Source organism: Centrocercus urophasianus, unplaced genomic scaffold (assembly GCF_019232065.1).
Source record: "Centrocercus urophasianus isolate 14NV4802_14NV808 unplaced genomic scaffold, USGS_Curo_1.0 seq_11, whole genome shotgun sequence".
Classification (NCBI taxonomy): domain Eukaryota; kingdom Metazoa; phylum Chordata; class Aves; order Galliformes; family Phasianidae; genus Centrocercus; species Centrocercus urophasianus.
Window position 1 is genome coordinate 77,828,312 of NW_024884253.1, and position 13,397 is coordinate 77,841,708.

Below are 13,397 nucleotides of genomic sequence, written 5' to 3' on the forward strand. Positions count from 1 at the left end.
TTCTTTCCCTCTTTCTTTCTTTCCCTCTTTCTTTCCCTCTTTCTTTCTTTCTTTCCCTCTTTCTTTCTTTCCCTCTTTCTTTCTTTTTTCTTTCTTTCCCTCTTTCTTTTTTTTTTTTCTTTTTTGGTACCTAATGAACCTCAACCAAGTAAAAGTTTGTTTCTGACATTGAGTTCCATCCATCATTTGGTTTGGTAAACACAGAACAGGCAGCCTGGGGCGTGTCATGACATTACACAGGATATATTTCAAGGAGTTCTACAAGGCTGTACCACGTACAGCTGAGAAGCTGTACTCTTATCATCACAAGTGAAGCTGATAAGGTAAGCATTTCTTTTGGTTATGATTGATGTTCTAAACTTTTTTTTTTAATCATCATAAAACTTACAAAAATGTTGATGGAATTTCATGTTTGTGGTTTGTGATCAAGAACAGTCAAGAAACAAACGATTAAAGGATGACTTGTTAAAAAATCTATTCTCACCTTCACATGTGTGTTCTGCATTACTGTACTGTTTCACAGCCTGCCAGGTATGAAGTCAAAGTATTTGTATGAAGTAAAGCTTAGTAAATCACAGATGTGATTCAATTAAGAGAGAGATGGAACACATGAATGTACTGATTCCACACAATGAAACATCTGGCAGAATATCTTGGATTTCCCCTGCACTTGGAAAATTCTGCCCTAGGAAGATTCTCTCTGCTTGTGACAAAATGGGAAGATACGAACAGTATAAACACCTTACTGCTGCACTTGGCTTTACAGCACTGTTGTCTATTCTATGTTGTCTTCTTTACTAAAGAGGTTTTTTTTCCTTCACTGTTAGATAAAATGCTACGTGCTGAAACTTCAGGGAAAATTTCACAAGAATGGCAGAAAAAAAGGCAGAAAAAAATGTTTAAATACTGAAGATGTGAAGTATCTGCAAATGAAACAAGACTAAACAATTGCTGTTTTATTAAAAGGTGGATTTTATGAAAAAGGTGCCAATAAAATTAAAGAACAATTTTTGAAAAGTGAGGTATAATTAAGTCAACCCAGAATGGAACATGTACTAATTAATAGACATTTGTCATAAAGCAGATGAGTTTGGTAAATCATTATGTCTTTCTATCACTGTGCTTCCATTCCCCTAATCTATTTTTAAGAAGAAAGTAATGATGAGGTTTGAGACCTCTGATAAAGTGGTTGGTATAAGAATCCAGCTTCCATTGACATGCAGGTAGAGTAAATCCAGTAAAAACTCGTGGCATTTTTCCACACCTACCGACTTTATATTGTCAGTAACTGCTGTTTGGATCACAGAGGGCTGATCTATTAACAGGCCTTAAAAGTGATGTTAAAAACTATAGTAAAGAGTCTGGTCTGCAGCCTCAGATGAATGAAGGCTTTGAACAAACCTGTGTATGTTTTCTTTTCTGTACAAGATAAGAAATGATTGTCAGTAAACTTCTTTCAAGGCAAGTCTTCAACACAGTACACATGTACAGAGGATAACTCAAATTTCAAATAAAACAGTCACCAGCCTACACACAACTGGCAGCTATACAAGATTTTGATTGCTCACAAATCCAAGAACATATCTGCCTTTTAAATCCACACTTATCTGCCTTTTAAGTCCACACTACTGAATTCTACTTACTGAAAATAAGCTGTGCACTGTGTACAAAGGTTCAAGTGCACTGGCTTCCTTGCAATACAACTAATACATTTTAATGTTTGCTTTAGACAACACCGATTTCAGAATGGATTCCCTCAGTGTAACAAATACAAAATTTTGTTTCGATGTTTTCAACGAGATGAAAGTCCATCATGTCAATGAGAACATCTTGTATTCCCCTCTGAGCATCCTTACAGCCCTGGCCATGGTCTATTTGGGGGCAAGAGGTAACACTGAATCTCAGATGAAGAAGGTGAGTTACTTACACTGGTGTAACGTGGACAGTGGACTCTAGTTCTGCTTGTTATTCCTTCTAAGTAATAACACATTATCTACTCATGAGGCTCTCACATGTTTTAATTCACCGGATGGATCATAGTCAGGGAATTGTATTATTTTTTTCTAAATTCTGACATCTTCTACGTAATCTATTTTTTCTATATTTTTTATTTTTTGTATTAAAAAGATAAAACCCTGGGAAAAAAGGAAGAGAGAGAACATTATTCGCAGTGCATAATACACAAATAAGTTAACTTACAGATGCTCACTGAAAAAAATATAATCTAAGAAATAGGGCTATTTCCAATTTCTCAGAAGGTGACATGAAGTATGCACCGGCTGCAAGCTCACTTGCAGCCTTTTAGTTCATCTAATCTAGCATTTGTTGTGGGCTTCTTTTTTTTCTGTTTCTGTTTTTGAGCCAACAGCTCTACTCCAAACATCACATGTAAATTTTAAACGTATAACATTTTTGGTCATGCTTGTGTTTTTTTCTCACTGGCATTTTCTCTTGCAGGCTCTTCATTTTGATAGCATTACAGGAGCTGGAAGCACCACTGACTCTCAGGTAAAGACATAACTTTTGTTCCTATTTTCTCCTCAGGACAAAACTAGAACTATTCTGCCTCTGTTCCAAGCAGTTTCAGACTGTCAAAAGTGATGGTAATGCTCTAAAACCAAGCAGATCTGTGGAGGGAGGAAAAGTGGGTCTAACTCATGCTGGTTGAAAGCCAGGGAAACTGACTCGGAGATAAGTTTTTTTATCTGCTTAATGCATCATCATCAACCCTGGTCTGTGGGTAAATTCCACTATGGCCTGTTATTGATGGGGACAGTCCTTTGGGTCTGATTTGGTAGATAAGGAGAAGCTAATCTGACATATCATCTTGTTTCCCTGTCATCACCTCAGTGTGGCTCTTCTGAATACATCCACAATTTGTTCAAGGACTTTCTCTCGGAAGTTACCAGGCCAAATGCTACATACTCACTCGAGATTGCTCACAAACTCTACGTTGACAAAACATTTGCAGTTCTTCCGGTGAGTTGAAGTGTGACTTAACCTTACTGAGATTGCCCACTGGGCTCGCCTGGGACTCAGCACTTCTGTGAGCCACAGTGGGAACTGGTTTGGGCCACAGAATGAGTCCAAACCTTTCTGTGGCTCTCAGGAGGAGGCCAGGCAATAGCATAAGGGCTCTGGAGATACTCAAGACCCATCTGGATGCTTTCCTGTGCAACCTCTTGTAGGGAACCCCTGCAGGGGGTTTGAATTGCTGATCTACAGAGATCCCTTCCAGCCCCTGAGATTCTGTGACTCTGCAATACATGCCCATGCAGCAATTGCTACAGGGAGCAATCAGAATTGCTGTTCATTCATTAAAAAAGGTCTTTTAATGAAAAAGGTGATTTGTAAGGGAAGAAAATGACTTGAAAGCGTGAGAACTGAAACTGACTAAAATATTTTGTTCATCTTTTTTAAAGCTACACATAAAATATCTCACTTCAAGAAAGTTCTAGTTTTGAAATAAAAAATAGGAATGTAAGAATACAGAATTCAAAAGAAAAGGTGGGCATGAAGATGAGGAAATGAGTATTATCTGTCTTCAATAATGTTTGCCGAACAGAAGGTTTTATGGTAAAATGAAGAAACTATTTCAAAATTTTAACTTGGAATCCTGTTTGAAGACAAAAGTGACAAATCTAAATATGTGAAGTGTCCTTGTCCAGCTTTAAGATTCAGTTACAGCAAGAGAGCTGTTTGACTTGTTCAAGAGTAGGGATAGAAGTTTCTTTTAACCGTCATTCTCCATTTCATTAATTTTGCATTTCACGTTCTTCTATTTTAAAGTTCTTAACAGTCAAACACAATTCGTCTGCTTACAGGAATACTTAAATTGTGCGAGGAAGTTCTACACAGGAGGAGTGGAAGAAGTTAACTTCAGAACAGCTGCTGAAGAAGCAAGGCAGCTCATAAACTCCTGGGTGGAAACAGAGACAAATGGTAAGAACTAAAAAATAACTGACATTTATTCCTATCGACCATAATCTATACCTTTGTCTTCCTCTCTTAAAAATACCTAGAAAAGGCAGACCAAGGAACAGCACTTGATTATTGCCGTGAAAGCAATCTCCCACAGAACTCACCATGCCCTCCATTGCAGACATTCATGCAAACCAGACAGGCTATGCCTAATCGCTCACTGCTTTGCTTCCTTTTCACAGGACAGATCAAAGATTTGCTTGTATCAAGCTCCATTGATTTTGGTACAATGATGGTCTTTATTAACACCGTTTACTTCAAAGGGATATGGAAGACAGCATTTAATACAGAAGACACTCAGGAAATGCCCTTCAGAATGACAAAGGTAGGGACATGGGCACCGCAAGTGGGAAATTTCAAGAAAAACTGCTCCCTGCTCACATTGTCTCATGCTTCTGTTTCGCAGCAAGAAAGCAAACCTGTGCAAATGATGTGTCTGAACAATACCTTTAATGTGGCCACACTGCCTGCAGAGAAAATGAGGATCCTGGAGCTCCCATACGCCAGCGGAGAGCTGAGCATGTTGGTGCTGTTGCCTGATGAGGTTTCTGGCCTGGAGCGGGTACGGCCCTGGTGGGGGAAGGCCACTAGTTCTGAGCTGAATGGGAGCTGGCTGCCTTCAGACCTTAGGCTGTCCTCTCACCCCCTGGCTGTGCTGTGCTGCCCAGGCAGGAGAGCACAACAGTGGCCCAGGTGCTTCCAGGTGCTCAGGCAGAGGTTGGCCTCTAAGGAGAGCCTTGGCCTCGATGTTATTAAATAAAGAGTGTAGCTAACAAAAAACAAAGGGCTGCTGCAGTCCTGCAGGAGGGGATGTTGATATATGCAGTTATCTCCATCAGGTACTAGAGACAGATATGTTAGCAGGATTTTTTTTTTCCTTTGAAGACATTTCAATTTCCATAGATCAAGTAATGTTCACACACTATTATCAAGTCACAGGGACCAATTATTCTGTTGATGACCATTAATAGATTTTTTTCACAAGAGTCACCCCTACAAATAATTAAATTCAATTTTTTTTTTTTTTTTTTGTAAATGCGAAGGATATTTTAAAAGATCTTTTCTCATTGAATTAGAAAAAATAGGAAAAATATAACAAGTACAGAAAACAAACAGCATTTCTGAAAAGTTAGCTGCAAACATCTGCAGATATCTGCAAATGAGCACAAATTTGATTTGACATCATCAAAACCTGATTTTTCAGAAGGGCATCTGATCTGTTGGAAAAATTTTCAGATGACAAAGTTTTGGAGAACTTCATCAAGACAGATGATATGTAGGCTATAGTCAGGAGGAAGCATAAAGGATAAACAAATAGATTTACGCTTGTGTCACTTCTGTTGTGCACACAAATAAATGAAAAAAATAGTAACAAGTGGTATTAATACACTTGTTATGGCCACTGTGTTCTTGCCTTCTGTATTTCATTCTTTCCCTCTCTTTGCAGATTGAGAAAACAATTAACTTTGAAAAACTCAGAGAGTGGACTAGTACCAATGCAATGGAAAAGAAGAGCATGAAAGTGTACCTGCCCCGCATGAAGATTGAGGAAAAATATAACCTCACATCTATATTAATGGCCTTGGGAATGACTGACCTGTTCAGCCGTTCAGCCAACCTGACTGGCATCTCTTCAGTAGATAACCTGATGATCTCTGATGCTGTCCATGGGGCGTTCATGGAAGTCAATGAAGAGGGCACTGAGGCGGCAGGTGCAACAGGGGCAATTGGAAACATCAAGCATTCCCTTGAGTTAGAAGAGTTCAGGGCTGACCACCCATTCCTCTTCTTGATCAGATTCAACCCAACCAATGTTATTCTATTCTTTGGTAGATATTGGTCTCCCTAACGAGAGAAAGAGCCGAAATAATGCTTACCTTCCCCTCAGAAATCAAACCTCTTTACTGTAGTATTGTAACATAATTTCAATGCAATATTTTATCCAAGTGGAAAGCCTTCAATATCTAGGGAGATATTCTTAAAGAAGCATGTGAAATTTTAGATCTTTATGTGCAGGAATTTATTCTCAGCTTACATTCAGGATTCATATCTAAGGTGTATATGTTTCCAATATACTTGAATAACTTGGGAAACAAGGCCAGTGCTTTGTTTTTTTTTGTGTGTGTGTGAAGTCCTGCCATTGTTATTGAGAATGTGGTTTCTCTATAGGAGTTCTCTGAAATGAACACAGCTTTCAGGAAAACCCTGGTCCTTTCCATTGAATTGGCTGGGCAATCATTCTTGGCAATCATCCTTGTCATGCCTGGACAATTTGCAGATGAAATTTTTAACTTCAGCAGACCATTTGTCTTATTTGGATTTATTTGTGCTGCAAATACTTTAAGGCTGTGTAACTTTTTTTCTGAGGGAGCATACAGAAAGTCTACCATTTCTTCTTAAATCATCTCCAAACAAAACATCTTCCTGATTGATATTATTTCCCGTTTTCATCCCAGTGATATATCACTGATTTTGTGAATGCTAATTAATGGTCTTTCTATTTATTCTAATAAAAGCTTCGCAAACAAAACATGTCATTATCTATTCTGGGTTATTGTACTACACAACCTGAAAAATATGATATAGTGGGTAATAATTATTGACAGAAGTGATTAAGCTGGAAAATGGATTCTATTTTCACAACCAGAATGTACCCATACATGAGGTCACTAAATATTTTAAGACTTTTTTTGTAACTGGGTTTAATCAAGGTTAAACCCTATAGCTCCTATTCTTAAATTGAGCTTCTCACAATACAGCATATCAAATAACAAAATTCTTTGAATTTACTATATTTGCAGAGAACTTTTACAGAAATCCTCTAAGGGTCCTCAGTAAATACATCAATGTGATGCACATAAGATAGAACTTTAAAAATATGAGAGAAGTATTAAAAGGCAGACTGCTTCAGCTTTCCCATGCTGACAAGAATCACATGAAGAAATCTTTCTATTGCCTAATGTGACACTCCTCTAGAGACGTTATCTGCTATTTCACAGTCTTTAGAGGAAAGGCTCTTTAGGTTATATTTTATCCAATTATAATGGTTACCGGTGTTAATAACAGAGTTTTTTGCTGGGATACACACGCAGAATTGCAAATTACAGTATTAATACTAAAAAAATACTGATACTTCAGTACTTCAGAGCTGCCTCAAACACGTGCCATGTCAGCACTAACTATAACTCGAAATGATGACGTTAGCAGCAGTGAAACACGTTTCATACCCATTACAAATGGGAGAAATGCGATTACTGGTCTTCTCAAGAGGGTCAGAAAGGGTTAGCTACAGTTTGCATTGTAGGATTCAAGCAAAAAAGAAGTATTTCAAGAACTATGAAATTTCAAGTTTTTGACAAGCAGTCAATAAAGTTTTGCTACAACTAAAACCAAACAAACCAACAAATGGCAAAGGAAAAAAGGCAGGACTGGTAAAATACTGTCCTGAGCAGCAGTATAAGGTTACTAAGCAGTTACATGGAACTGAAATACACAGGTATGTCACTCCGCACTTTCTAAGTACAATAACAGTAAAAGTATCCACATTTGCTATGGAGGTATTTAATACATAGAGTGAACTAAAAAAAGCAGCTATCCAATTGCTTGATCTTTTCAAAGCAAAAGATGAAGAAAATCAAGGCAGAAATGATGAATTCCCAAAACTATACACAAGAGGGTATCCAAGGCACAGAGTCCACCTAATGTCTTAACTGGGAAATGGAAGCATTTGACTTGTTTTAAAAAGACCATTAAGTGTCACTAAGGATAAAAAATGATGCTTATCGACTTTCAGAAAGAGGAGGGCACTACAAAGGTACCTCTGAGCTCTAAAGCCCAGCATGGGATAAGAGAAATGAATCCCAAGTCCAGGTATTGTCCAGTAGACCTTTTTGTTCCCTGATACCATGACTGAAGTTGTTATGTGAAGACATTGCCTTCTGTCTCTTCACTTCACCTCATATCGTCTCAGTACTGTGTGCTTAGAGATGCAGCGCTTCTAGTGCTCCATGGAATGAAAACAGCCAGGTGCAATCACACTCTTTTGAATGCCTCATGAGAAATGCTCTCTAAACTAAGTGTACCTTTCCTTCTCACATCATCTGTAGAAGGAACCATCACAGAATCATTTGGAGACCATCTGAGTCTATTCTACACTTCTCTGCACGTTTGGCTATCTTCTTCTAAGTAAACCAAATCTATGGCTGAAGTTACAAGACTCCACATGTGGTGTCATAGTCACCAGAGGAAGAGCAGTCAAGAGAATATCCTGGTTCAGAGCTACTCTGGGCTCTCAAAAGTTACCTGGAAAAGCACAGCATGTTGAACTAGACTTTGGTGTATTTTTTCCAACCTTTATGATTCTATGAAATATTGATTGGATGTGGAGCAGTTTATTTGCTGTTTCCTGTGGCTCATGATCTAAGATTCTTCAGTCTGGAAAATAAACTGCAAAGATGACTGTTGAGGAGCAGCAAGTGTCAGTCTGCTCAGCAAGGGAAGGAGACCGAGGGCCACAAGTGACAGTAGGGCTAGAAGGGCCCGATAAGGGATTAAGTGCTACATTTCCCAATACTATAGCCATAGATCAGTGATTCCCAACCAAATATGTAGCGGTGAGGTAGGCCAAAGATCAAACCAGAAGGTTAAACCCACGTATACGGCCCCAGAATGGCAACAGGTGATGATGCCCCTGGCACATTCTTTATCTTGAAGAAAAACAGCATGGATCCATATAAACACATTCTTGCTCAACAGTAGAGATAATCAATAGTGTTGCTTACTTCTATGAATGTCCTGGCGAAACATGTAGACCACAATGCCAGTGAGCCTCTGTATGGATGGGATCTGTGCAATCTGCCATGACTAAAGCTCTGTCCAAAATTACACAACTTAGGGTGTTCAGCTTCTGATGGGATGTGAAATTATCTGTGCTATATCCTTTTCCCTTCTTGTGTCAGCTCCAGTAAACTGTATTTTAACCAATACCTTACAGTTTCTGAGTGTCTTCTTTACTGTATCCAAAGGTTATCTTATGCATTAAAGGGTCCTCCAGTACAATGAGATTCTTGGCCTGATGCAGGCAAGCAAAGTACCTTGGGCAAGGGTCACAATCAAGATACTTAGTTTAATGCTTCTCCCAACTGATGGGATGCTAAAATCTTACATGATTTTAAAAGGAAACTGCACAAAACTGTGGAAGAGATATCCACTGACAAATAATAAATACATAGAAAATAAAATCAGCTATAGAAGTCATGAAAAAGGAAATAGTGTTAGAACTCTGAGGGCAAGAGTAAGCCCTAATAGGGGCTTAATAGCCTTAATAGCAATGACAAGCCTCACTGGAGGAGCTCTCCCATATATGTTGTTCTCATGGGCCCAGGAATCTGTACTGGAAATTGGCACAGTTTGGGTATCAGGGGTGATCTTTGATAGACAAAGCCCTGAACTGTCCTGGGTCAGCTGCAGGTGTCTCTATAATGGATGAAAACAACTCACTGTGCACCAGATTTAATTAGAAAATGTAGCAGCACTGCAGTGTAGCAAATGCAATTAAGAAAAGGTGGTATCTGCTAGGGACAGAGGACATGCAAGTAGACCCAAAAAATAAAAACTTTAGAAACACAAAAAGGGGACATATGAGAGGTATATTTGGAGAAACAAAATAGAAGAGATATTTGGAAGTAGATGTTGGGAGCACAGACAAAGACACACTCCTGGGAGGAGGTGCTCCATGCCAGAGGACATATGTTTAAGGCACTGCAGCCATGGGCAACCAACACAGGCCAGAGTCACCCTGGTAGGACTGCATTCTGCAGGAAGCTAACACTGGAGTAGGGACAGCCCTGAAGAACTGCAGCCCAGAGAGCACACTAGAGCAGAGGAATCTAGTAAGCAGCAACCACTGGCAGACAGAAACGTTTAGATAGATTATATACCGACCCCAGGCTATTACACTGCCTACTGCATCACTGAAAGGACTGGGAAGAAGAGAGTGCAAAAATGAAACTGAAACTAGGAGGAAGGGGATGAGAAGCAATGAACTGAAGCTGGGGAAAAGGGGGATTAAAGATTTAAGTGTCTATTCCACAGTTTGCTGCATTGCTTTTTGTCAATTCCTGAATCAGCAGTTTTTACGTTAATCAGCAACAAATTACGTAACACTCCCCAAGTCAAGACTGTTACCTACAACAGAAGCTCAGTTCAGCTGAACCTTAGTCTTTTGGTCCCTCCTTAAGGAATGCTGTATGTGTGTCTCTCTTCAGGCCCACTCACAACTGACCTCAGACCCAAAGTTCTACTGAATCTCCAGTACCACCTCTTTTGCCCCTAAGTAGATAACAAAGCTCTGAGTGCTTTGCTTTAAGTGCCATTACCAACCGCATCTGGAGCCTTTACCCACCCCTATGCACCCAGGTCCTCTATTTATGCTCTGAACCTTCACTTCTTTCCTATGCTATGTTAGATGTACTAGCATGGTGTGTACTAGTCTCCAGTTCAAACACAGCTGTGTCCATACCTGGCCAAGGACTCCTACTGTGACCTGAGCTGTGCCCTGCTGCTAAGGACCTGCTGGGTGATTGCTAGACTGGAACCTAATCTTGACCTAAGAAATGATTTCTTGGCTTGACTATGGACGTGCCCTGTGATATGATACTGCCTTGCGATTTGGACTCTTGTTTGCGGCTGTGCAAGGACCCCAGTCTCTGGCCACCCAGAACCTTGTCACTACCGAACTTCCTGAGGGACTGGCCTTGCTCTGGGTTCTGATCTCTGGACAGTACTCACCCTTCATTCAGCCCAGGCTCCTGATTAAACCCCTTTCTACCCTGCCAGGCTCTCCTCTGCATCCCTAGCAGGGCTCCTCACAACAGTGTGACCCCCCTTTACTCAGGTCAGGGCCACTTGTGCCATGTTCCTTTCCTCTGTTCATGCCTTGGCTTTAGAGCAGCTCTCTAAAGTAAGCCTCTCCTGAGCCCAGGTCTGTAAGGGGGAAGGATGCACTTTGCTCAGAAGGATGGGAGGATGCTTCTGAGCTCTGAAGGCACTCACCTCCCATGAGGTATCCCATACGCAGGATCACAATTCAGCCTGCTAGAATATCATCAGCTCCTGCTGGAGTGAGGCCATAGCAAGACCAGCATCCACCTCCCCACAACCCTGTCCTGACCAGATATTGGGCTGCTGATCTCAGCTCGCTTCCCAGTTTGACCTCAGCCCTGCCCTGTCTCTATGGTCCCACCTGTTCAGCAAGTTTTTGGTAGTGCGCAAGCCACAAGGGTGGTCTTTATGAAAAGAAACTTCCATATGTCAGATCAAAGCCAGTTTCACACAGCTCCCAAAAGGACCTGCCGCTGGACAGAGTTAAGCCATGAGTGACACTGGTTGCACCTCTGTAAGAGCAGATTGAAGAAGGAGGAAAACTGCAGCAGCCACTGGGAGAGGGAATGAGAAAATGGAGAGAGAAACAATCCTGCAGACCATAAGGTCAGTGCAGAAGGAGGGCCATTGGCATCTAGCTAATTTTCCACCCACACATGTCTGCTGCCTCAGTCTACGTCTCTCCTGTCTTGTTACAAGAATAATTTGGGAGATCATATTGAAGGCCTTAATAAAGTCAAGGCATATGATATCCTCTGCTTTGCCTTTGTTTCTAGAATAAGCCATTCATTATAGAAGATGAAAACGCTGGTCAGCAGAGATTTGTCCTTCATAAATCCATGCTGCCTTTTCTTATCACCTTAATTCCTTCATATGCCTTGAGACACCCAAGGAAGGCCTTCTGTAGCAGTCCTCACTGGAATACAATTAACTGTACATCAATTAGTGATCTACATAATAGTTGGCATGAGAAAGTGGGCCTGTGCTATGCCAAGCATTGAGTTAGGGTTCCAGTCCTGTTCTGCATGGCACATATGCCTGAGCAGCAGGATAATCTCTGCATTCCTATTGGAAGGCAGCGGCCTCCCACTTGGCATGGTGATTGTACCACCTGTATCCTCATCTGTACTCTGAAGTGAAGCATCATGTTTTCATTCAAATATCCTTTTGTTTGACAGCAGAAATGAACAGAAATGTTTTTTTTCTAAGAAAATTCTGCAAGATCTCTGAAGAACAAAATGTCAGTGAACTTCTAGCTCTATGGATGAGACTTGCATCACATGTCATGCCTTGACTGGAGGTCTGCCCAATACTGAACAGCTTGGGGTTCCCCAAGGGAATGTAAGATTACTGATACTACTTTCTCTTTATGTTAGCTACAATAAGTGGTACATTAAGCAATAGATCTAAGTGCCTTTCTTACAAGCATCATAGTGAACAAATGCACTTTTCAATAACTACAGAGAACTGTAATCTCTTGGGTTCTCCTCCTTCCCCTTTCTGAAAATGCGTCCTTTTTTTTTCAGATTAGAAACCTTCCTCAATCACTCCGACTATTCTTTGGACGTTGTTTTGTTCTTCCTCCTAAATAGGCTTTATTATTTTCCTAAGTGAAAGGCTTTGCATGTAGGTGAGGCTACAACTCATTCAGTAACAACGAGGAAGACTGTCAGATTTTGGGGAAAATTCTCCCACCCAACCTTTTGCTAGCCAGTAGAATGTAATCATTGAATGTCATGCCATGAAGACAACACCAATGTCAGATCAAATATCTACAGGAAGTTTTAAGAAATCATCGTCTGCACAATGAAGGCTAAATGAAATCAAAATGAATGTGAGGTCTGGTAAGAGACCTAATGAGAATTAAGAGCAAAGACAAATAGTTTTTCACAGTCTTGTCATAGTCTGTCAAAAACCAAGGCAGCACAGCAGGCAACAATATTACTCTCTTCAGAATGGCACAGCACTGCTGCAGAAAGATACCAGGTGGACTATGAACTCACACCCAAAGGAGCTTGACCAGTCACCTGATTTTCTTCAGACAGGGGAAACAACACAATCCCACAAAACAGGTGAGAGGGGAACCATCACTGATGGCTACAGCACCAAGGTATGCAATGACAAACCACTAGACATTCACCTGAGCAAAATGATTTCTCTCTCCATGAATGGTTGCTTCTTTCCCTCACAAAAAGGTAATTTCCACGCTCACAATGTGCAACAAAGACAAACAGAGAACAGTTAATGTTCTCCTTCCTAATGTCAAAATTGTAGTAGCAAAGAGGAGAACAAAATCTAAAGTTCTGAGTAGGTTTTAGTGATTGGATAAGAGGCTTTGACCTGTGAGCTCACCTGGACTTCATATCCTTTTGTATAAAAGTGCTTTTATTATTTTCAGGTCTCTGAGACTGTTGGTTTAGGGATAGGCCCACAATGAAATGCCTGGCAGAAGAAAGAGCAGGAGAGCCCTAGCTGACCTTCTCTTTGGACAAGCATTGTCAAACAATCTGTGACAAAACTTTTTGTACTGCTTT

General features: G+C 40.4%; 1 protein-coding gene across 1 annotated transcript in view; it reads left to right on the forward strand.

The window, feature by feature from the left end:
* LOC122154967 (ovalbumin-related protein Y) overlaps positions 1-5,830 on the forward strand; it is a 19,295-nt gene extending 13,465 nt beyond the window's left edge. Inside the window, exons 4-8 of the mRNA XM_042808600.1 lie at positions 2,851-2,979; positions 3,825-3,942; positions 4,164-4,306; positions 4,388-4,543; positions 5,429-5,830. Coding sequence (XP_042664534.1) covers positions 2,851-2,979; positions 3,825-3,942; positions 4,164-4,306; positions 4,388-4,543; positions 5,429-5,830 — 948 coding nt within the window. The remainder of the gene's footprint in view (positions 1-2,850; positions 2,980-3,824; positions 3,943-4,163; positions 4,307-4,387; positions 4,544-5,428) is intronic.
* The last annotated feature ends 7,567 nt before the right edge of the window (positions 5,831-13,397 follow it).